This window comes from Poecilia latipinna, unplaced genomic scaffold, assembly GCF_001443285.1.
Source record: "Poecilia latipinna isolate Pla-1442-1.1 unplaced genomic scaffold, P_latipinna-1.0 Scaffold1932, whole genome shotgun sequence".
Taxonomy (NCBI): Eukaryota; Metazoa; Chordata; class Actinopteri; order Cyprinodontiformes; family Poeciliidae; genus Poecilia; species Poecilia latipinna.
Window position 1 is genome coordinate 56,432 of NW_015114548.1, and position 24,345 is coordinate 80,776.

The following is a 24,345-nucleotide window of genomic DNA, read 5'->3' on the forward strand; positions in this document are numbered from 1 at the left end:
CCTGCTTCGCAGGTCAGTCACTGCTCTCCTTATGCATTGCTAATGGCATGCCCCAATAAACCAATAAGGATGACTTTCTCTAAATCTTAAATGGCTGTTCATCTAATAATCATGGAGGAAGCACAAGGTGATAAACTTGTTTCTTTAGAAACAACTTTAGAAACAACCGCCTTGCCATTGATTGTCCACTGCACAACTGTATAGTCACCAGTCTTTTCCATGGCTGTGTATGTTGACATTTCTTAATAAAAATCGTCCTTTTTGTATTGGTCTTATAATGTTCTAATTTTCTGAAAAACGGAACTTGGAAGTTTTCATTTGCTTTCAAAGACAATCATCATAAAAAGGACAAACGAATAAATTAAATGTATCGCTTTGTATGTAACATATGCAATATGTGTTTTTCCAATTTTACGGAAATATGCTTTCCGACAATCTTTGAATTTAACGAGAAGTACGTCTACATAGAACTCTATATGCCTAGTTTCTAGATTATTAATGATGTGGGTAGGAAACCTAGGGCTCCCTTGTCTTATGTTCCCTATTTTCCTTTCAGGAAGTTGAAAACCTTGACTTCCTGTCAGTACAAACTCTAAGAGCTACAAAACATATAATTATCACTGACATACAGATAAAGAAGTAAATTTAGTGTACGTTGTTTTATGTTGTTATGCGGGTATGATTCAAAGTGTTTCTCTCTTGACATAGCAATTGGGCTAATGCTACATTAGCCGGCTATTCACCATATTTTACCCTCACTTAACCGCTATTTGGTGCCTCGCTGACGGCCGCCGACGCTTTTTCAATAAACGCAACAAATTGCATTTGTAGTCCGACAAGACTAAAATACAGAAAATAAACCGAAAGGTAAAACACATTGCTATATTCTTACCTCAATGCAACTGACGGATGAAAACGTAATGCGCATGTGCCGCGCAAAAAAGCATCGTCATAGATGACACAGTACTATTCTTGAAATTGTTTTACGTAAAATAAAAAGCGCGGAGCAACGTTGACAGGCTGTTTTTACGAAATGTAACTATACGCTTGTCTTAAATCACGGAAGTGATGCTACTGTCGTTTGTTTTTAGCTGCACGGTTCAAATGCAGTTATTTTTAAGGTAATTATTCATTGAATCGGTTTTCAAAGGATAAGAAACGATTGGCGACAAGGTGAAAGATGGAAGACGACGCCCCTGTCATATATGGTCTCGAGTTTCAGGTAGGTATTACCTGATTTCTGTCGCCTAATTCTACTAGTCGCCTATTCACTGACATATTATTATTGTTTTGCAGGCTCGTGCACTTACGGCCCAAACAGCTGAGACTGATGCTATTCGCTTCCTCGTGGGTACACAGTCTCTAAAATTTGACAATCAAGTAAGAATATAATTTTACATTTTTATGGAAAACTTGGCATAAAGTAAATTTTCTCCATTGGAAACTAAAGGTATTGTTGATACACGCAGCAGTTATAAGAGTTATACACTGCTTTATGAATTTGGACAAAGTCAAAATAATTTGGTGTCATCTTAGGTTTTAAAGTTGAGTCGTATTCCTTGTGTTTGGCCCCATAAATCGTTCTTATACTTATGGAATGATTTTTCTCTTCTGTCTGTTTCTCGGAGATATTGTCCTAGTTTATACACCTGTTTTAAAAGGTGGAACACTCATTTCCTCTTAATTCTTACTCCCATAACGCTGCTTTACTTCTTTGTGAGAAAGTCAACAAGATGTTTGAAACATTTCTCGGAGTATCCCATTATTACATATTTGTCAGCTGCATATCCAAAGGTGATTTTTGATTAAGAGCTAGTGACCGTTGAAGCATGTTCAACAAACCAGTTTGAGATGGTTTGAGCTCTGTCAAGAGGCATTATTTTGGTTAACATGGCCATCAAAAAATGGCCTGTCTTTGTAAGTCAGTAAGCATCTAAGGAACCCTAACAATGACAAAAGCATATTTTCCACACTATTAACTGCCACTGTCAACCTTGCCCATTCATACAAGACAGGGTTGTATGGGTTTTTTAATTTTGTTTAAATTAAAAAAAATATATATCTGTGAAGCTTTTATTGATTTTGATATTAGTTATATATAGATATAATCTTTACTCCTCTTTTTTTCCAATACATACCATCACTTTTCTATCTGTTCTTCTACATGTGTCCTCTTTTTTTGTAGATCACAATGTCATCTGTAAACATAATAATCATCGAGACATCTGTTAGTCTGTCCATCACATAAGTAAACAAGAACGAACATAGAGCAGGTCCTTGATAAAGTCCCACCTCTGTCACTCCTAAAGCACACCTCACTGGTGTCTCAGAGTTCTCGTACCTGTCCTGCACCACTTTAATGGCCCGTTTCCACGTAGAATGAGAATAACCGGTACTCTCGTAGTTTACACATTACCTTATTCTGCATTTTTCACAACACTGAGTATTTCTAAACAGACATATTTCTTGTATGCTGGTTTTCAGACAAGCAGCTGACCGGCAGCTTGCAGATTTTTAGTCAGGCAGCTGACCAGCAGCTTGCAACACTATGTAGGGGACAGGTATTGCTACATGACTCAGTGTTCCAAGCAGCCAATGAAAACAGGCTGCTTGGAAGGGTAGGAAGGGTATAATGGAAGAAATTCTGTTGCAGTGGAACTGTAGCTCTGTTTTTTTTGTGGTGTAGATGCACAGCCTGAAATGATAATTTGCAAAGATTCATGTTAAATTTAAGAAATTTAACATTTCTTAAAAAAGAGAAACTAAGACAGCGGATGTGAATTTTAGCCTAATTTCACTCTTAAAATAGCACAAAATTACATTGTTGAAATCCAGTTTATGTCAGATTGTGTATAAATAATTTCTGTACAGGGACAAAACAGAAGGAAAGTACAACTATATTTATATATATTTATATTTAGAACTTCTACAGTTATGATGATCTTTTTGGGAAGCAATTTGATTTTAAATTTATGCCCATCTACATAGTTAATTAATAAATTATTCCTGTACTGATTGAAATTGATGCCATTTATTTAAATCATTTATTTCAGTTTGTCTTCATATGTGCACCCTCTTTTTCAGATGTGCTGTCTACAGTAAAAGACGATCTAAAGGATCCTTTGTGTTCATTCATCTGTTTTTTTTTTTCTGTTTCTGTCTGATTGTTGGGGCTGTAAACCCGTTGGTGTGTCTAAAAGTGTGTAAAGGAAACAGAATGAAAGGCTGCATGTGCGTACATGCACATCTTGCAGAGGTCATTACGGAGACAGATGACAGTAACAGTTGGCTCTAAACAGGAGAAGAAATAATTAGCTCTCTGAGTAAGAAGAAGCGTTATGTGTGCCTTAAAAAGAGGGAGCCTATTTTCTGGCCGACTTCAGTGTGAAAATAGTCTGGCACTGAATGCCTTCATGGTTCAGTCCAAGTTCTGTGTAGCGACGCTAATACGGAGCCTTTTGGGAATGGTGACAATGTGTCCTAGTCTCTCTGTGTGATTTCCTGTTTCACGTTGTTGGTAGCTTCATATATTTCCTCTGTGTCTTTTAAGCTCAAATCAGTAAGTTGTTCTTCTTAGCCAAAATCCTGCAAACTATTCAACAAGTGTGACACAATTAAGGATTTAACTGATTAACAAAAGCATATTAGCATGCAACAATAGTAAAGAACAGGAATTAATGAGAAAATAAAAGCTGTTAATATCTGTCTCTGTTTTGAGTTAGCATTGGTCACGGGAAGACGTCTTGGAACTAAGAACTACTTTTAAGAAGACTTCTAAGAAATAAATAATGACTAGAGAGGCAGCATTCTGACTATTTTTGTTTGCTCTGCAGTGACTGTTAGATTAGTTTCTAAAAACATGCATATACAGTATTTTTCTTTTCATTAAATGCGTTACAACTTAAAGTTCTTGCTTATTTTGGACTACAATAAGTACAGTACAGTAATGTCCTTACTTTAACATTCATGATTCCTTTGTTATATTAACAAGCCAACATATAGTCTGTGACATTCCTCAAATTTGCCACCGGCTAAAACTAAGGCACCGGTAGTCTCATGCAAACAACGGTCAACATTTCATTAAATCTAATGAAGGAATTTTAAAGAGTGAAGTTGCTTGATGCTCTATTTTCTCCCATCTACAATGTGTTGTTTTGCAGAAACCCACCAGTCGTTAATATGTATTTAAATGTGTCTGATGTCAAAGGGCATCCTGAGCTTGAAAAGCTAAAGGCGATCATTATTCATCCTTGAGGTCATCTTCTTTCAGATGACCCTACAGCTGAATCGTGGGCCCAGTCTGTGTGGCTTGTTTTATTCATGAAGCTCATTTTCTTTTCCATTCTGCATAAGTTTTCTGGCCAACACTGGTTAGCTCACTTAGGTGAGTTTGAACTCGCATGAAAAATGTTTTTTCAATTGGCATTTCAGCCCTGATAGCTTCTGCTGCATCCATAAGCCTGCTGGCCTCTCCACCTCCCATTAAGCGTAATGCAGGGTGGAAATGTCTCTCTTAACTCGCTGAGCACCTCTCAAATCCCTCAGAGACCAATAGTCGAAAATGACAGATCGGAGGGCGCCTCGGCATGGCATTTAAGGCTGCTAACGAGATAAAGCGGCCGAGCTTGGCACCTCTCACCCGCTCGCTACTCCTCTGTCCTGCTTACTGTCATCTGTGCGGCTAAAGAGCTTTAGTGGTGAAGCCCGTGAAGTGAGAGCCACAAGCCGACTTGGCTTCATCCCTCCATTGCCCCCTCCTCTTACAAATCTCCCTTCTCTCCTTCTCCTTGCTTTAATTCCTCCCACCACTGGCACATAATTAAAAAGTGCTGGGCTCAGTGCCCAAGTGGCTGAAGGCTATGAGTCACTCCCCAGGCTTGGAAGAATGAAGGATAAATCACCTGGGGGAGGAGGACTGGAACTTCTCTCCTCTTACACCTAGGTTCATTTGGGGGGGACCCTATTACCAGGCCCTCCAATTACCCTGTCCCACCGGCCTGAATTTATTTGTGCTTCTCCCCCACCACCATAAAATTATAACTTGCCGTAATAATTTCTTGCTTGATGCAGTCCAATCCAAGGTTAATAGCTGCCTAGCTGACTTTGAGGAGGCTGAAGAATGCCGGTGCTCCAGTGCTCTTGTCCTCCCCTCTTACTCCCCATCTACCTCCTCTTGTTTAGCCCGTAAAAGTAGCGCAGACATTGGGGAGTGGAAGTGCCTGCAAGGAGTTATTGTCCACTGCAACCCTATTAATGGTCCCCCAAAGTGTTGTAAGTGTCATTCTCATAGGCGAGACTGTCATTAAGTCTCTGATCAAACCTTGAGACCCTCACTGTTTTACTGCATTTTGGGCCCTGAACCGTATACAATCTTGAGGGACCTCACAGAATAGATTTGCATCTAATGAAAACAGCTCAGTAAAGAAGAGTTCCCATTAACTGCTTATGAATAAAAGTTTAGTTTGTGGAGCTTGTGCAGCTAAACCCCTCAGGTCAAGGAAACTCTTGATCAAGGAGAGACATCAGTTCATGTATACTGTTTTGGATTATTAGGTAGAAAATTATTAATTTGCAATTCTTTTTTGATGTACAGTTAGAGTGACTTAGGCATATAAACTAAAGCTGAAAAAAATGCGTGTTAGAACTAACGTAGTCCTGCATGCTAGCCACAATAGTCATATTTATATAATAAGAATTAAAAAAACTCTCGCTAGGATTTCCTAGCGAGATGGGCAAAAAGAAGAAAGCACAATGTCACAACTAAATACGAGTAGAACTCAAGTAGAATCAAAAAAGTTGAGAATTTATAACAAATAATTTGGAAAATCTCACTTTTTACAATCATTAGAACAAAATTAAAACATTGATCTAAGTATACTCTTGGTGCTTCCTTAGATTCTTAAGAGGCATAGTTGCAGTTAGAGGCTGGTGGTGATGAAACTGAGTGGTCTTGCTTTGACGCAATGCTCATGAAGATCTCTAAGAAACTGCTTTTGCTGTTCATCAACATCTGAACGGTTACCAGACCACATTCGAATATTTTTAAGTCCTCCATCCTGCAGAGTGATGTTATTCACGAAGCATTTAAGACAGCTGCCAGTTTCCCAGGAGTGGTATGATGTATTTTGGTTGTGTGTTTAATTGCATTGTCAGAGAAACTCTTAACAAAACCCGATAATTTGATCGTAGACTGTATAAGTCTCAGTTATTAGAAAGACTGAACAAATATGGCTTGTCTAGGACAGCCCAGTGTAAAATCAATATGACTGCTAAGCATGATGACAAACGGCTGCTGACATGTCCTTGACATGTAGCCACAGCTTGCCGTCTCTGCGTTGAACATGAACTCGTCTGTATTTCCAGGCCAAAATCTACAACAAAATGGCTGAAAAAGAAAAGAATAGCGCAGCGAACTCTATTTCCCCTTGATGATCTTTGATTGCTTATTGGCAAAGGTGAAAGATTTGAATTTATATTTTCCAATATTTTCAATAAATGCATCTAAACTAAGACTTTCCATGTCTTTGTCAACATCAGCTAGGGCTGCATGAGATTGAAAACTCTTGCATGTTATTAGTAAACATAATAGTGACAATGTCAGTTGCAGACATGTTCCTATCTTCTTTTATCCTCTCTGTCTCATCTGTGTTTCCAACACTTTGTGACCTTTAGCGTTATGGGCAATGTAATTTCTGTCCAGGCTGAATATCTGCTTCCAAGAAACTCTGTCCAAATGGCTAAATATGAGATTAGCATGGAAAAGTAAAGTTCATAAGACTTGGCATATATTAGCTGACAATGTTTCACTCCAAATTGTTCTACACTGTGGTTAAAAAACACATTCCAACACTGATACTGTGATGACGATTTATTCGAGAGATTTTATTCACCCTTCACATCAGCTGTACTTTTTTGAATTAATTAAAAATGAGATGTAGTATAGATATTGTATTGTAATTTTTATCTTAAAATGTAATGTTTTTCAGTGTTTTACTAGTTAAAATAACTTATTGAAATACTCGTCTTTCTTTAAATATTTTGTGGAATTGTCTTTGTGTTTGGAAAACAGGTACACGGCCTAAAGCTAATTCTGTATTGAGGGGTCCAAGGCTTGGAAAAGTTTGCAGTCCACACTGAAATGATGTGGTGGGACTTTAAGATATTTTTGACAGAAACAAATCTCTGCCAACTTCAATGAACTGAAGCAACGCAGTACATAAAAGTGGACCAAAATTTCCTCTACAATGACGTTGGAGACTGAAAAAGTCACACCGAAAAGGATTACTTAAAAGTTATTGCTGCCAAAGGTTGTTCTACTAGCTACTGAGTCATTAGCTTTTCTCATGACTGGATGAGTTTATGGGAGTTCTTCCATGCGAGTAACATTGCAGGGCTCATAAAAGATGGAGTGAAGTGTCCCATTCAGAATGGCTTGATCTGTTAAACCCTCTGAAGTGGAGCTGAGTTTTATATTGGTCAAAGCTTTGGTGGAGAGGATTTTGTGGGATGCTTCAGGATGCTTCTCCAGGGTAATTATACAAGGAGCATTCTAATCTCTCTCTCTTCAAGGAGAGATCTGGGGTCAGAAGTTCTTAATTAGGATGTTTACAGGAAGTTTGTAAAATGTTCTAATTATTTTGTCTGCTTTAGGTTTTGGAAATATATGTAAATATGTTGTTATGGTCAGAAGGGAAAAAAAAAAAAAAAACAGAAGTTCTCAAACTCAAACTACCCAGAAATTATTGTTACCAAGTTATTAAAACGTTAATACATTAAGACAATAGAGAAGCAACAAGTTATACGCTCCCAGATCTCCCTCTAAACCTGTGGGATTTTAGGAAACACTTTTTTATAGAAATATCTGGTCATTGTCTTAGCCATATTTGTTAAATAATGCAAGTAGTCTTTTAATAATAACAAATTAACTGGAAGATATTTGCATTCCTTTAAAATGTGTGATAGTTACACATCCTTTTTGATTTAAAAATTGACTCCAAAGATATTTGGTCAAACTTTTATATAAACTATTTGGTCCTCGTTTGGTTTTAGTGAAATCACACAGAAGTTGGTCTTTAAACATAGTTCATATCAATATCAAACTCAGTGGTTTGGTGCAGTTAGCTTGGTCACTTCTGTCCAACAGGCTTTATGAACTGGATTCAATTATTTTGTATTTAGATTTTAATTTCACCGTTTCATTGAATGTAACCTGCTTATGTGGTTTAATTATGTTGACATGATTTTGACTTATAGCATGTTTCTGTGCATAGCTGGAAATTAGTTGCATAAAGATGAGATGTTGTGAATTGTCCAAATGTAAATATGCTGAATTGAACAGAATTTGGCATTGCAGTGAATCATGAAGCCAAAAATCATCATATCACTTGCCTTTAAGGACAGTAGTTAAGCAGAAAAATTGGGAAACAATACATTTTGAGAAATGTATCAAGTTTGATTAATTTGCAGCAGTTGTGTCAAGTGAGAAAAAATAACATAATTTTGGTGATGTCATTAACTGACTTGGAGGTTCTTTTGAAGGAGAAGTTATCTTATATTGATGGAGTAGACAGTGATTTCAGAGACATTAAAAAAATAGTTTATCCTTTTAAATCAGAGATACTCATGCGATTGAAGAGTTTATGAAGAGCTGCAATATAAAAACTACTATTTGGATTTTCTGATGTTAGCAGAACAGCATGAGTACAATGCCACAGTTGCACACACCCAATAAAGAAGATGGTTTAGGAGGAGGGAACTGCATTCCAAGAAACGTGAAATGTTTGATCATTTATATCAAAAGTTCAAAATGATCTAATTTTATCATATTTTCATGGTGTTACTAAGCAGCGTTACATTTATTAAACAGCACCTTAAAATACCAAGTTCAAATTTGCACTTTTTGTAAATCAAAAGATGAAAAGATATTAGATGACTTACTCAACCAATAATTAATCTATATTTGTTCAACTGAATGCTGTGGCTGTCAGTGTTTCACTGGTGCCAGTTTAGAAACTGCCCTCTTGGAGATCCTAAAGCCCGCTACAGTATGCACAGTCATGTTTTGTTGTTGCCTCCCTTTGCGCTTCTGAGTCCGGTTGGGAGTGTGGGCTCTGTGTCTGAAATGATAAAAGGAAATAACCATAAAATGGTTTTCTTAATGACATAAGTGACCAGATAAATACAAGCTTTGCTACAAAACGGAGCAAATTAGACGTATAAAATTATGGTGCCATTAAAGCTAAATCATCATCTGCTCTTGAGGTTTAATTACAATACATGTCCTAATCCAAGTGTACATTTAAAGACCTCATAGGGAAGTTGTTTTGAATTATAACAGCCCATTTAAATGACATATTATGGAATAAAACCAACAACTAATGAGTTTTTTTGCACATTTCTTTTTGGTGCACCTTGATTCTGTAACATCAAAAGCATGCATATTGCTGTCTCAATCTTTTCTAAAATGCATAAGGGGGAAGAAAACTAATAAAGTGACATCCATTGCATAAAACAGGACATTTTTTAGAATTATAGAAGGTGAATGACATTTAGTGGGTTGTGTGTGAAGCCAATGTTTTTTGGTCACTCTGAGCCCATCTCTCACCTCTGCCTCTGCCTCTGTTTCAGATCCACATCATTGACTTTGATGATGAGAACAACATCATCAATAAGAATGTCCTCCTGCACCAAGCTGGAGAGATATGGCACATTGCTGCTAGTCCTGCTGATAAGGCTGTACTTTCCACCTGCTATAACAAAAGTGAGTTCTACAGTTTCAATCTGTTGCTTTTTACTTCATCCATGCTCTTCGTATTGTGTTAATCTTATATTGCACGACCTCAGTTATCTGTAATGTGCATGTGTGTTGTAGCCAAGTTGCTCTTGCAGCTGTGTTAGGAGTCGAGCTAGCAACAACTCTACAATAAACGGGGCCTGTTCAAGAGCAGGAGATGTTCCATGACTGTAAACCTAAAGTTTTTTCTTAAAGCTGCTGTTGACTGGGGACAATGTAAATGTACATAATTAAATAGGAGTTTTAAGACTGTCAATTCACAGCTTATTTAAGCAATTTTTACTTAATTCATTCAAGCAGAACAGTGGTACAAATGTAGTTTCTATCAACGGTAATTATAGTTTAAACATCATGATGACATGTATCCTAGTTTTTTTTTAGTTTTTTTTTTTTTAAAGAGTAATGCCTAGCTAATATTTTTAGATTCAGAAAATAAACATGTCAATTACTGCCTTTTCAAGTCTAAACACAGAGTCTCTGTGCAAGCATCATACTGAAGACGACAGCCATGTCAAGCAGGGACATGGGGTAAAAGAAGGTGGGACACGGGGTGGGTACCTCTGGGAAGGAGAGTCGTCTTTCACTCTGTGTCAGCCGAGTTTGGCACGCTTCAGCTCACAGGGTGACAGCCGCTCTGGACAATCAAACATGCACTGCTGCACACACCACCCACTCACATAAAATATATTTAATCATGAGCGCGCATACACATGAGCGTCACTGTACCATTTCCATACAGCCTTTCAGCGGCAACCAAAAACGTGTGAGCAGGCTTTTCTCTATAATGATTGCTTGGCCCATTACTCCAAAAGCAAGGTTGTCTAAAACCACTCAAGAGCATCAGCCACGTGTTTCTTTTTAATTTGACAAATAGGCTTAATGCCAGTGTTTTTTAGCCCAGAAGCCGCCTACACACTGTCAATATCTACACCAAAAAGAAATTAGGCTGGTTCGCTCTCTGTCTGTGCTTGTGATTGGTTTTTACACTCCAGCTTGAAACTTTTACTCCAATTACTGCACCAGTTCTACATTTACTCTCCTGCTTCCAATTAGCAGCTCCAGCACTGGCAAGGATGTGCCAAAATAACTCATTTCAGATGTGTGATTAGCAGGAAAGCATGTCCACATCACAGCATATTAGCAGCAGTCTGTCTCCCTTTCTGACCTTTTCATTCAGGTGTGTTTTTGTCACATGAGCTTTTATATCGGGTTCAGATCTGTGTCTCCGTGTTGTCTTCCTATAGCCAGTGACAGCAGGGTGGTGTCCTGTGCTGCAGTATGGCGGATGCCCTCCGACTGGGACTCGGGAAACCACGAGTCACCTGATGACTCTGCCCACAACCCTCAAACTCTGGAGCTGCTCTGTCATCTGGACGATAGTGCCCATAGAAATGCTGCCTGGTAGGTCTCACCTTGAAACAGAGAAAGTCCTTTAAATCAAATTCTTCTTGTGATTGAAAGGTAAACTATATAGGCTCTCAGCCGTTACTTAATGGCTTTTTTTTTAAATATGTCTTAGTATGTGCCAGTCTGGTAAGTATAAGGTTATTTGTACGTTTTTCAATTAAAGAAGTTTGTTGATCTTCAGTCAGTGCTTAACATCACTTGTTTTTATTATTGCGCCTAAAAAAAACTTTGTGGTAACAATCCAAAATGAGCAGCAGAATATTGAAAGAGAACATCTTAAACATTCTTTCTTTGTAACTGTCTGTCTAGTGCCCATTTATATAATCACATATTCAGCTTTATGATGAACATTTGAACATATATTTTAAAGTTTCGTAGAGGGTTTCCAAAATGCTTTTACGTATTTAAACATGTTTTTTTAAGTAACATAATAGTTACTTTCCTTTGCAGTTATACAATACAGTGACTATCTCACTCATTCTATTATGTTTTTGATGAAGTAACTAATAACTGTAACTAATTATTTTTTAAAGTAGCTTGCCCAACACTGAAGACAGATAGACTTTTTCCTATCAAGCACAAAGATGTCCTTCTTAAACCTTTTTATATAGAAATAAATATATATAAATATTACAAATCAATGTATTGAAATCATAGGATAAATATAGATTGTCAAATGTAAACTGATTGAAAAGATTATCTGTTTTTTTTAAAGTTGTTTTTTTTTCTACCACAACTTGGCAGACATTCCTTAGTCTTTCTAAAAAGTGTACATTTCTAAAAAGTATTGGTGTCAATTATTGTTCTTTACTGTCAACAGAGCTAATTTATTATTTTAGTTATGTAGTTAGAGAGTCATTCTTCTCTTCTACACGGTTTGTCTTTTTTTTTTTCTTATATATTGCACATACAATTTACAACCAAAAGTCATGTAAAATTATGAAGCATTAGTGCTGAGTGCGTTGCAGCACCCCCTTGTGGATGACGGGTCATGGACATATTGGAAAATTTGCAAAACAAAAATCCACAAATAAAACTAAAAAAGCTTGCCCCTCAAAAATGTGATCACTGCCTACAGTGAGTCAGATTGAAAAAGCTTTGGGTCCTTCTCTATATGTTTTTTTTTTTTTAACTAGCAAGTAAATATAAATATTAGAAATACGTGTTAAATTTAGTCTGTTTTTCATCTACTTCAGAATTGGTTGGTTCTCATTGTGTCTGCCACAGTCTGATTCATAAAGAGAAATTGGCTCATTTCAACGCAATACCATCGGTCGAATAGTTTACTGCAGTGGAAAAAAAAAAAAAAGTCAAATTACTCTGAACCAGCTTTTTGTTTGTTATAACGAAGCTCCAACTGTCTCACTCACTATAAAACATATACAATGCATTGCAGAGCCCTCTGCAGCAATGGTGCAACACATCCAGTGCTGCTGTTATCAGATGCAGTGAAACTCGTGTATTATTCGTTGAAACACAATCCCGGAGGATATTTTCGAACTATGTCGATCTGTAAAGTATATAAATAGACTTATCCAATAGGCAAACACCGAGACAGCCTTGTTTTCATTGAGATTCGAGTTTGAGATGTCCTGCACCAAAGTTAAGTGTCACTGAATGTTGAGGAGCCAGATGTTATGCTCTTCTTCACTGTCGCAAAAAGAATTGTTTCACAACATTCATGTACACATCAGATATTTTTGTGCCTTCGATCTAAAGTTTCCTCCAAGGGAAGGGTGACTTTTCCAATGCCAAGGGTGTACCTTTCCAAATTTGGTCCCTATTAATCAAAGTCAGCATGGATGTGTCACCAATGTACTGGAAGAAATGGTCAATGTTTAACCTCTATGGCTGATGGCTCACACAGTAAAACAAGCTCATTGGTTTATTAGGAAAACATTCAACATTCTTAAAAACATTTTTCTCATTTGCTGTTTGGGCATGAATGGTTCACAAGTCCATTTTTAACCACAATCTTCTCTTATTCTGTGAGTGTCAGTTATGTGTTGAGCTGTCCTAGTTGAATAAATCTCAAAGCAAAGTCATCACTGAGCTCTAATCATAACTAATGTGCAGGAAGCAGCTGATCCCCGTTCGTTGGATGGAACAGAGCTTCTGAGCAGGAGCAAAATGATGGTTAACTGCATCAAGTGCAGAAACATATTAGACATAAAGATGATTCCTTGACTCAAGTAATGACAAAACTATTGAGCATAAATCATTTGAGTGTATATTTTTTGCTTTTTAACATATTTTTTTTATATTACTCTTAAGTCCTAGATCAAACTTGTTTCAAAATCCAGAGGCCAAAGGTGTTTCCAACAAAGACATTGTCTCTTTGCAGTTTGAGTTCATGTTAGAATAAATCTGTTTTCTTAGTTTGTTCACTTTCAGCTCGTAGGCCCATGCTTGCAGCGTAATTAATCTTTGTTCCAAAATGGATCACTCCACTTCTTTTTTGTCACTAATGATTTTCTACACATCTATTTGAAATTTTTACCACTAAAAAGTTATCTTCTATCAAGAAACCAATCCATTTGGCAATCATCTGGACATATTTTTCTGCTGTTATTATATCATATACAATGTGGAAGTTCATGTCTGATTCTGAAGGAGGGACTTTAGGAAAGGTGATTTTTTTAAAATAAAAAAAAACACATAAACAAAGAAAAGGCCATTTTTGACATATTTATGTTTTAAACCTTTTAGATTTTTAGGCTCTAAAATATGACATTTGGCTTTTAAGTTGAGAAGAACTTAGAAGACAGATTGACAAGCCTTTAGTTCCTCAGAAAGTGAACCAGCCACATACTCCATTATACTCTGAAATGCATCTCGTCTTCATCTCGGGTGCTTTTGTGCGCGCGTGTTATTATTTTTCTCTGGATCTGACTATTGACTGGCCCACATCTTGGATTTTAGTCACGGCTCGATCTTTTTGTCTTACAGTCAGAGCTGTTCGCCATAACTCACTGCCTATGAGAATGAAAATCGATGGTCATTCCGCTTTTTACGCCGCCGTTCATCGTCTGCCTCATGATTGCTATCATTTTTAGACGCGCCAATCAGTTGGCGTACTGTAGCAGGTGTCTGCGAGGTAGAGATAAAGATTGGGAGGGAGGGAGGAAAAGCCAAGAGAAAAATGCAGAGATGTTAAATGTTTTTGCTTTTTGCTTGTTTTGTTGAGCTTGTTTCTTTATCATTCCCTCTAAAGTTCTATTTCAGGGTAAAGACTTTTGTTTTTTTTAGGGTTAAAATTAAAGTTACAAATATTTAACTTTGGCTAGGGATCAAAAAAGTTAATTATCTGTGTGTATATGTGTGAGAGACCAGGTCAGACGATGCTGTGGGGGTAAAGATTGATGGTTGTGGGCACCACTGTCTCAGCACCCTGAGAGCTATAACCCTCACAAGGGCATCACACTGTGCACATGCGGTCTATACGTGTGTGTTTCTGTTTTTTTGGGCTGTGAATTGGATGCTGTGAAGCCTGCACCCTATGCTGTGCACTATTGGCTTCCCTAGACGGATGGCTCTGGTGTGCCGCCCGCCTCCTCCATTTCTCTACAACATGCACACATCCTCTCTTGTTCTGATAATACTGGCAGCTTGCACCAATCTGTGCATGCTTGTGTGTGTGAAAAGACAAAGAGTTTGTGTTTTAGGGGTTTTTATTTTTACTTTATTTTTGCGTGCGTGTTTGTCCACCTGCTCCATGTGTGCTTGCATCCACTGTAGCGTGTCTGCCTGTTTAGCTCACACGTCCTGTCCCTTCACTCCCGCTAACAATAACCCTTTCTCCTTCCTCAAAAAATCCCCTCATTGTTTGGGCGGGCAAACATTTGAGCCTGTGCTCCGTTGTGAAGCGTGCGCTGAATAAAAATGCAGGCAAAATTTTTGTGTGTGTGTGTGTGTGTGTGTTTATGCGTTCTCCGTGGCGATTTTTGCCCTCTTATTCCTCCTTGTGCACTTAGTTTCGATTGGGAGCCTTGCCAGTTGACTAAATTGATTCATGTGGAGCCATTTGAGCCAATCGGCACGCTAAGAGGGAATGGCAGAGCGCAAAAAAAAAAAAAAAAAATTCTAAAGATGGAAAAAGATGGCTATGGTACAACTGTGTGTTTGATCGTAGAAACGTGTTCTCGTTTTTGAGCAAAAGTTATTTTTCTTTAATAGTACATGTCTTGGGCTTCTTTTATTACTTTTTTTGCAAAAAGATCACAAGTTTTGGTCTGTTTTTATTCCTTGTCATCCAAAAGAGTGTATTGCATAAAATAGGATGCATTATTGTGTTAACAAAACCAGATTTTTCTTAGCAATATAAAATTAGTGCTGCTGTTTAGAGAACATGTTGTTTTAACCAGGTTATTTACAACATATTCATCTTGTCTTCATTTTTTTTTTAAAATGCTACTATTTTTGACTTATCTTGAACTGTGTAAACTACTAAAGTTAAATTGGGAAAAATACTATTTTACTTTTCCATTAAGCTTTATAGTTTTGTAAGAAGCTCTGAAAGCCAGTTGAAGTTTTAGAGCAGTGTATGGTGTGAGCATCTGCTACCTTGAGACTATGTCCAGTTGTCTAAATATTACATTAACGTGAAAAATGAAAGTTTATCACACTCGGAATATATTGAATAACAAGTTTTTCCCTCTAAATAGTTCTTTGCGATATGAATATAACACACATTGTTATGACAATGATGACACTTTTGCGATATATTGTGCAGCCCTAGTATTTGGTGCTTTTAAGACCACATCTTTTCCATAATTAATACCCAGGCATATTTAAAGAATGCAGTCTAAAATCATATCTTGCATGCGTTTTAATGACATGATTCACAAAGACGAGGCTAAAACTACTGGATTCTGAGGCTGTTGAAGTTATTGGACTCCTTACTATGAGTTTTCATGTAAAATAGGGCAAAACTGACCAACTCCTCAATCTTTTGATTTCCTGTTATCCTTGATGCCAGAAAGATGTTTTGTTTTGTACAGTTGGAGAAGATTGCTCTGATTTTGTAGACATACACCTGTAACCCTATAATATTAAGTGTGCAATTGCTTAATATATGTTTTTGAGACTTCTGTTTATTTTACAAAGATTGTGTTTTCTTTAAACCTTACTACCAATTATATAGCCATGACCCCTCTGGTGAAGGTCTCAAATATCTCAAGTGAAACAGTCTAGTTTTAATCAAAGTCTGTGTATGCCTTTTAAGAAGCCTCCAAAGTTTCTTTTTTTTTTTTCTTTTCATTGAGTAAATTTAAGAATTTTCTTTTCTTAATTTCTCTATAAATTTGTCTGGTTGCAAGATTCAAAAGCTGGCCAAGTCGGGAATATAATCCTTACCCATTAAGGTTGATGGAAGCAAATGTTTGAGCTTCATTGAAGTGGAAATAAATTTTTTTTCACCAGTTCTTAAAGAGTTTAAAGTGGTTTAGTTTCCTGACCATTATTTTTTGAATAACACTTTTAAGGGAATCTTTTTCAGAGCTAACATTGTTGATTGGTAAAATACTTTATTGCAAAGAGAAGTTTTTTAATAAGACAAAAAAAAAGACAAAAAGACTGATTGTGTTTTCCATGCAAGGACACTACTCTGTTGGATAAAAATAATCTCCTGCATCTGTTCTCACTACAGTACAGTAGAGGAAGGATCGTCTGTACTTTACAGTCCACTATGATGAGCATGTTGTGGAGTGTTTTTTGCTTTTGCACAAGCTCTTGAAGTTCCAGAGTTCAGAGTCACCCATCTCTATTAATTTGTTTACCTCATTTGTAACATTGGTTTTGCATAGAAAATACATTAGGTGCACAATTATTAGCCAAGTGTTTTGTTTTTTTTGTTTTTGTTTTTTTTGAGGATTATTTTTACCAATCACCAACTAAAATGTTCTTGGTTAATCCAAAATGCTAATAAACCTCAAACATTGCTTACGAAAGTAAAAGTGACGTTTGTGCTTTTTTTTGGAGAATATCTGTAGGCACACAATTATTGGGCAAAATCATTATAGAACTAAATGGAAAAACACACGCTTCTGCATCTTACTCCATTATTTTCATCTGTTTAAGTGGGAATTATAAACAAACAACTCAAACCTTTCCAAAAAATATTTCTGATCAAAATCAATGACCAGTAAATCCATCCTCCTTTTCAATAACGGTGATAAGCCGTCTATTCATGGATTCTGTCAGTTTCTTGATCTATTGACGATCAGCTTTTTGAGCAGCAGCAACCACAGCCTCCCAGACACTGTTAAGAAAGGTATACTGTTTTCCTTCACCATATCTCCCATTTAAGAACTGCCCTCAATTTCTCAACTGGGTTCAGGTCAGATGAGGAAGGAGGCCATGTCATATGTTTTTCCATCTTTAACGCATTCACTGGCTACGCAGCCACTTGGATGGATGTGATGGAGCATTGTCCTGCAAAAGAATCACTTTCCTTTAGAAAGATGCAGACTTCTTCCTGTACCACTGCTTGAAGAAAGTGTCTTCTAAAAACTGGCAGTAGGTGTGGAAGTTGACTTTGAGCCCATCTCCAACACAGAACGATCCAACCAGCTCATCTTGAATAATATCATCCTGTACTACTGCCCCATCTTACTGGTGTCTGACATGAAGTGGAGCTTTGTGCTACTGATCCAGCGATGGGCCCATCCACCTGGTCCGTCAAGAGTTACTCTCATCAATCCACAAAACCCGTGAGAAACCTGTCTTCACATATTTCTTGTGTGTGGCGGTGGTCGGGTTTCAGCTTTCCTTGCCTTTGCCATTTCTCTGAGTTCAGAACATCTTCTTGTTATATGGACTGCAGATATGTTGTAGTTGGCAGAATTGGAATATTATGGGTTCCTGATAGCTCTTCTGACATTTGGTATTTTTTTAAATTTTATTTTCAGACTCGATTAAACCTTTGTTTAGGCCTATTTTGCCTTAAGGAAAGAATCTGTTTAATAATTATGAACACCTTGATATAAGGTGTTGACCTCCTTAGGCAACACTGGAATTGTCTCTGAGTAAATTATCATCCAAGCTCTGTTAATAGGAGCCATAACTGTTTAAATAAGCTAAATTATGTATTTCATAAAGTATAAAATTCTTTCAATAATTCTGACTTTTCCACCATACAAAGAGCTCAATAGTGCTGCTAAAATTTCCATCCTTCAGTGTTCCTGAATGGGCTTTTACATAGATACAATGAGCTTGTTTTTGTGTTTGGATTTAACCTTCTCATCTCACCTCTCATGAGATAGAAAATGTTCTGTCTGATAACCTTCAAACTCTGCTACAATAATGCAATTTCATTTTTCAGGAACTTAATTCACAAAATCTTGATAAAGGCAAATTAAGAAAATAAGAGTCACACATAGTAGTTTTCATGAATTTCATCTACATACTTGCAAAAGGTGTCACTTAGTTTGGCACTTTTTTACTTGGTATGCCTGTTAAATCCTGTCCAGAAGGAGGAGGGCAACACCCGATGTGTTTGTCTTGTACATACTGGGATTTAATTTGTATACATGCAAAGCATAGCATAAAAGGAGAACAATCTGTAGAGCAAGAGACGTATAGAAAGACAAAGAGAGAGAGAAATGCATCCCTTCCCTCGACTTAGATGTATGGGGCTGTGAAACCCCCACAGCTCTCCTTGACAGTATTTCCATACTGCTTCAGATGCTAGCTTGTTGCAAAACTCAAGGTCAAATGCATGTAACTTACAGTGTTTAATAAGAAAGAAAGCCGATATTAGACACCGCTCAGTAATTGTCTCCGACTCTCTGCTGTTGCATAAGATAATTGATACTTTGGGGAAAAATGTGAAGTGCAAATCCCAAAGTGGTGAGTATGTTTTAATTGGCCCTATGGTGTCCTGATGAATGTGTGTTTTTGCATCAGTGTCAGGGAGAAGGTAGCAATCTGTTGTCTTTTTTTAAGGTTTCTGTGTTAGCAGTTGTTTGCACTTAGGCTGATTCCTCACGTGTTTGGCACCTGCTGTTCAATTTTTAAGATGGGGCTGTAGGTGTTGGGTTTGTGCTATTCTTGGTCCAATGTTCACCTTCAGTGAGTTATATAGTAAGAACCCATTTTACAAACCTCACAAATTTCTATGTACTTATTTCCAGTCATATATATAAACAACCCATATCTGTCTGTTTTAGACGACCACAAAGTGCTGCACCACTATAATGTGTAATGGAAAGAAACCAAGCTTTCTTTTTTTTTTTTTTTTTTTCAAATAAAACCATAAACAGTCTGAGTGTCACTGAAACCTGTAAATCTATCTGTGAGTAATTTATTCTCAGTATAGATGGATTTGTTCTTTAAACATAATGAAAAAACAACTATATTAATGACTTTATTTTAACAATGAGTGTCTGTGTCCATCTTTTATCCAGCCTGTTTCCCAAACAAACCTCTTCTTTGAAATTGGCAGGTTTGACCCCAACAGTTTGCTTCAGGTTAAGTTCTGGCTCCTGAAATCCAAGTTTTAAAACTAATATTAACTACTGGTTTTTGCTTCTAAAATATTTTTGGGGTTGACTCTAGGCATAAATATTCCTTTGTCTTCTGAAAATGAATTAAAGTAAATGTGATACAGCCCTAAAGGCGAATAAGTTTGCATGCTGGGTGTGTTTACGTCTGTGTTTTTGCATCCAGAGTCCATGACTGTTTGCTCCTCAGGAGGGCAGTAAAAGCCGTCCCTCAGCAGCCTTAGATTTACAGCCCTAATAAACACAGCTCCGTTGCCCCTCCTCTACTTCTCTCAATCCCTCCAGCGCTCTGCTTCGCCTCTTCTAATGGCGCTATCTATATTTGAAACTTGGACTCAGTCCAACAGCAAACTCTAACTTGGTCATTTGTTTTATCTCTCTCAAACACTCTCATCGTCTCTCAGACATAAGCATTGTTGTGGCTTCTCCAGGTTGACAAATGAGTTCAAGAAAATGAAGTGTCTAATTGATGAACTTCCTAAATAATGGGCATCATTTACTAAGCGTCTTGCGACTCTGGTTTTATAGCTGTGTCAGAATTAGACGACCAAACCTACAAGTAATCCAAATTTACACTGCATTCAGTCCGGATTAAAACATAATTATCTTTTAAGATAAAAATTATAACATTTAATCAACACTGAAAATGGGAACATTTTTATGACCATAGTTATATTTGGCTCGTTTGAAGGTCGCTGACTTTATCTTGCATGGTAAGACTGGGAGTTAAAGAACTGCTTTGTCTGTTGGGTTCTTCTGTCTTGTCACTGTTTCCATCTTTATTTAGCTATGTGAACTAAGAGAAATGATGAAAAGTACAGATGTGATCCAGTCTCCAACAAGGGAGCAATGAAAAACTCAGCAAGTGGCCCTGTGCTCATAATATATGCTTTAAGTAGAGCACAGTGAGGACTTGCAGCTCCACGAGGCATGCAATAAAGAATCAATACTCTGCAGACGGTTGTATGCAGGGAGCGATCAAAGCAAAGTATGCAGTAAAAGCTATTTTTTTAGCGACGGTGAAGCAACCATGTGTCCCACTCTTGTGGCATTAGATTGACAGAATTGGGCTGCAGGATTTGCCAATGAGTACTCTCTCATTTATACAAGGCTGTCACTTTTATTGGCAATGAATTTACTTCCAAAAGTATAATCAGAGAAGACTGCAGCAGGTGAGATGCATAACAGCCAGCAACACAAATCTGATCTGGACTGTTACACTTGGAACATGGGTAAAACATACATAGGCTCCAGGTCAGTCAGCCCCATTCCCCTTTCACTAATTTGAACTTCCATTTTAGGCTTTGCTGTGGGAAAGAAACCGTAGCCCTGCAGTGAACAATGAGGAGGGTGGAAGCAGCACATACATGGGTTTGATTGAGACCACTAAGACCCTCCTCCTGGCTCCAATTGGTTGTTTCTGTGACCACGTGGTATATATTTGTACACATGGCAGTAGGACCACAGGAAGAAGGCAGGGGAAATATTTTTTTTCTCATATTATACCTTCGTATTATAGTGCTGCAATATATCAACAAATATATAAAACATACATTTTTATAAAAGCTACCTATTGTGGCATTTAACCGTGGGAGAGTGTGTGCGCCGTCCATTCCCCTGCACATGACTAGACTTGTGTGCTAGTCATGCATCTCTGAATTTTTGTAACTCACCATGGATTATGCACATCATCTTTCACTCAAGATGGACGGTTTTGAACGTTCACCTCTGCCTGTTGCAACTCCCTACAGCTTTGTGGCATCTGTTGCAGATGTCAGAAGTTCTGCACTTGGCACTGCCTCCCGTTCAGCCTGCTGCACTTTTGATTTCTGATGGCTTAGTCCAGCACCTGCCTTGATGGCTGCAGCTACATGTTCATTTTTATGTGGTAAATAGTGTTCGCATTTGTAAAATTCACAAGATTTTTTGTTAACGGTGACCAATCACTGCAATGGTCTTTCAGAAGTAGAATCCATTTTTATTTTGTCCGGCCATAAAAATTTCACTAGAATAGCATGCAATTGCATGCAGTCAAAATGGTCTCTAATTGTGACCCAAATAGGTAGAAATGATCGTATGTCATTTGTCCCATTCACAATAAACATGACTTCCATTTTTCTACGAAAATTTACAGTTTTAGGAAAACCCTCACAATGGATTAGTTTGTCTACATAGAGAGACTCAGCGCATTTCATCAGGAGGAGATGATCTCACCATAACAAAATTGTTTGAAATATTCTAAGTAATTAAAGTCTAGCCTCTGAAATTTGGGGCATTTTTCCTCATCATTTCCCTCACTTGCTTGTAACACTTTGGGGTCATTGTATCCCATTCACTAATGAGTCTGTTAGCATAACTTCTTTGATCACTCTGTGGTAAACAGTTGTTTGCTGACAACATGCTAGCTAATCTTAAAACGGCAAGATAACAGCAGGTAACCGTAGCAACCGGTGATGGTTTAAAGTCAGTTTGCATGCGGACCGTTCATGTTTACATACAATTCTTCTATCCTTCTATAGTTAGTGCTTAAGCATTCTCAATAATGTCTTCCAATATCATATAATTATTTTGTTATTTTTAAATTTCTTGTCAACTTTTTATCTTTTTTTTTTTTTTTTTTTACACAAAAACACAGCGGGCTGTTGCCCTAGTACCCCTACCACTGTCATTTTTGAATGACATTGCATTACACTTTTTTTTTTTGATTTTCTGTGAACTGATGAGATACTACCCATTTCTTACCCATTTGAGGTAACAAATAAGGCACCTCAAATGGGATTTTAAAGGGTTTTTTCATGATCTGCCTGAAACATAATTTACAGCTAATGAAAGAGACAAACTTTACTGAAAACTCCTTTTTTATACTGTTCCTATGTTTTCATTAGTGCTAAAACTGTTGACCTCCAGTTGCAAATGTTAATTAAAAGCAGTCTATTTATGGTTTATTTTGAATGGTTCTATTGTGTAATTTAGAAATTTCTGAAGTGCTAATAATAAGGTGCATTGAGTAGGCCACTGCGTGGGTAGTGGGCCATTACCTTAATGTGCTAGATCACATCTTTCTGTTACACTGTGTGGATTACATGTAAATATAACCAAACTCTGTGCTCTTATTGACCATGACTCAGGTCTTCTGAGTGTTTATAAGCTGCATGTGTGTCCTTCTGCATTTACAGCGTGTTGTGGGAGCCCATGGGCGATGGCAAGCGTGTGATTTCATTGGCTGATAACCATGCGCTGCTCTGGGACCTCCAGGAGAGCTCCACACAAGCCACGGTATGAGACGCACACACACTGAAAATCACATTCACACACACACTTATTATTTGAGAACCAAGTTTTTATTTTTTATTTTTTTCATCGTTTTAACTGAAACATATTTTCACTGACAAAACAGCTGCTTACACTATTCACACATGTTCATATAAAGTATTTGCAAAGATCTACGTTAGAGCTCCTGTAACAGCCACACTTCTGCCCCATGCTGATTGTAAGACTCTTGTGTCAGAACTGAGAAATCAGTCCATCTCTGCATTATTCGCCTGCAGCGTGGTTCGTTTCATTCTACAATGTTTTATTTCTCATTTAAAACATACAGAAACTTCTTGTGATATTTTTATAAGAATTATGTGCTGTCTGACTCTATTGCATATAATGTGGGGAAATCATGCTGTGCAGCAGAAATAATTGTCTTCGTAAGACATGGGGATGAGCAGGACACAGTCATGTGGCTTGAACAAAACGAGTTATGAACTTTGCCTCTCCCTGTGCACAGCTGTATTCATGTTGTGTTTAAAATGTGTGAGAAGAAAGAAACTTACGAAAAGAACATAATTCAAATTGTATGGTGATAAAAGGGTGTTCATGAATGAAACTAATCTTAATGGACCTGAAGCCAGAGTGTACCGCAGCATCTCTAAATTGAAGTCACTCTAATTTCACGTTAGAACCTCACAGAGGTTTTGGGATTTTTATAAAATATTGACAGAATGCTTTGTTGAAATATCTTTTACTACAATGAAAGCTGCAAGTCCTTTCAGGTGTTTCTACATGCTTGGCCAGTTTAGAAACTAAAATATTCAATCTTTGAAAAATAGCTGCAAATTAATCAGACAGGAGGGAGAGAATCTGCGAACAATACATTTATGTTTAGATCTGGACTTTGACTGGGCCATTTAACATATGAATATGCTTTATAAAAACATCACCCCCACCTCCAAAAGAAGAAAAAAAAAAAAAACATAGCTTCAGTTGCATGCTATTCCCATGCTGGATGGGGAACTTCTGCCCAGTTTAGCAACTTCTGAAAGGTTTTGTTCCAAAATATGTTTTAAGTCAAAATGCTTAATTTTGATGTCATCTGAGCACAAAACACAGCTATTATTCCACGTTAGCAGTGTGTTCCCTTCATGAGTTAATGAAACTGCAAACAAATGGTCCTATAGCTCATTCTCAGGTTTTCCATGTAGGCAAGACAGATGCAGCTAACATAGTTAGTAGCTGACCGGTCGATCTGTTCCTCCTTTAGATTTACAGTGTCCCTTTACTCCCTTATGGCTGCTTCTGTTGGTGGTAATTAGCTCCTCCAATTGTTAGAAAGACTAACTGGTGCTTCATGACATGACCAAAGCTTTAGATATTGTT

General features: G+C 37.4%; 2 protein-coding genes across 2 annotated transcripts in view; one reads left to right on the plus strand and one right to left on the minus strand.

Moving 5' to 3' along the window:
* trappc12 (trafficking protein particle complex subunit 12) overlaps positions 1-981 on the minus strand; it is a 34,283-nt gene extending 33,302 nt beyond the window's left edge. Inside the window, exon 1 of the mRNA XM_015015592.1 lies at positions 893-981. The gene's annotated coding sequence lies outside the window, so the exon portion shown is untranslated. The remainder of the gene's footprint in view (positions 1-892) is intronic.
* Positions 982-1,060: 79 nt separating this feature from the next.
* eipr1 (EARP complex and GARP complex interacting protein 1) overlaps positions 1,061-24,345 on the plus strand; it is a 54,068-nt gene continuing 30,783 nt past the window's right edge. Inside the window, exons 1-5 of the mRNA XM_015015595.1 lie at positions 1,061-1,222; positions 1,297-1,380; positions 9,628-9,760; positions 11,038-11,194; positions 22,878-22,977. Coding sequence (XP_014871081.1) covers positions 1,181-1,222; positions 1,297-1,380; positions 9,628-9,760; positions 11,038-11,194; positions 22,878-22,977 — 516 coding nt within the window. The 5' untranslated portion in view covers positions 1,061-1,180. The remainder of the gene's footprint in view (positions 1,223-1,296; positions 1,381-9,627; positions 9,761-11,037; positions 11,195-22,877; positions 22,978-24,345) is intronic.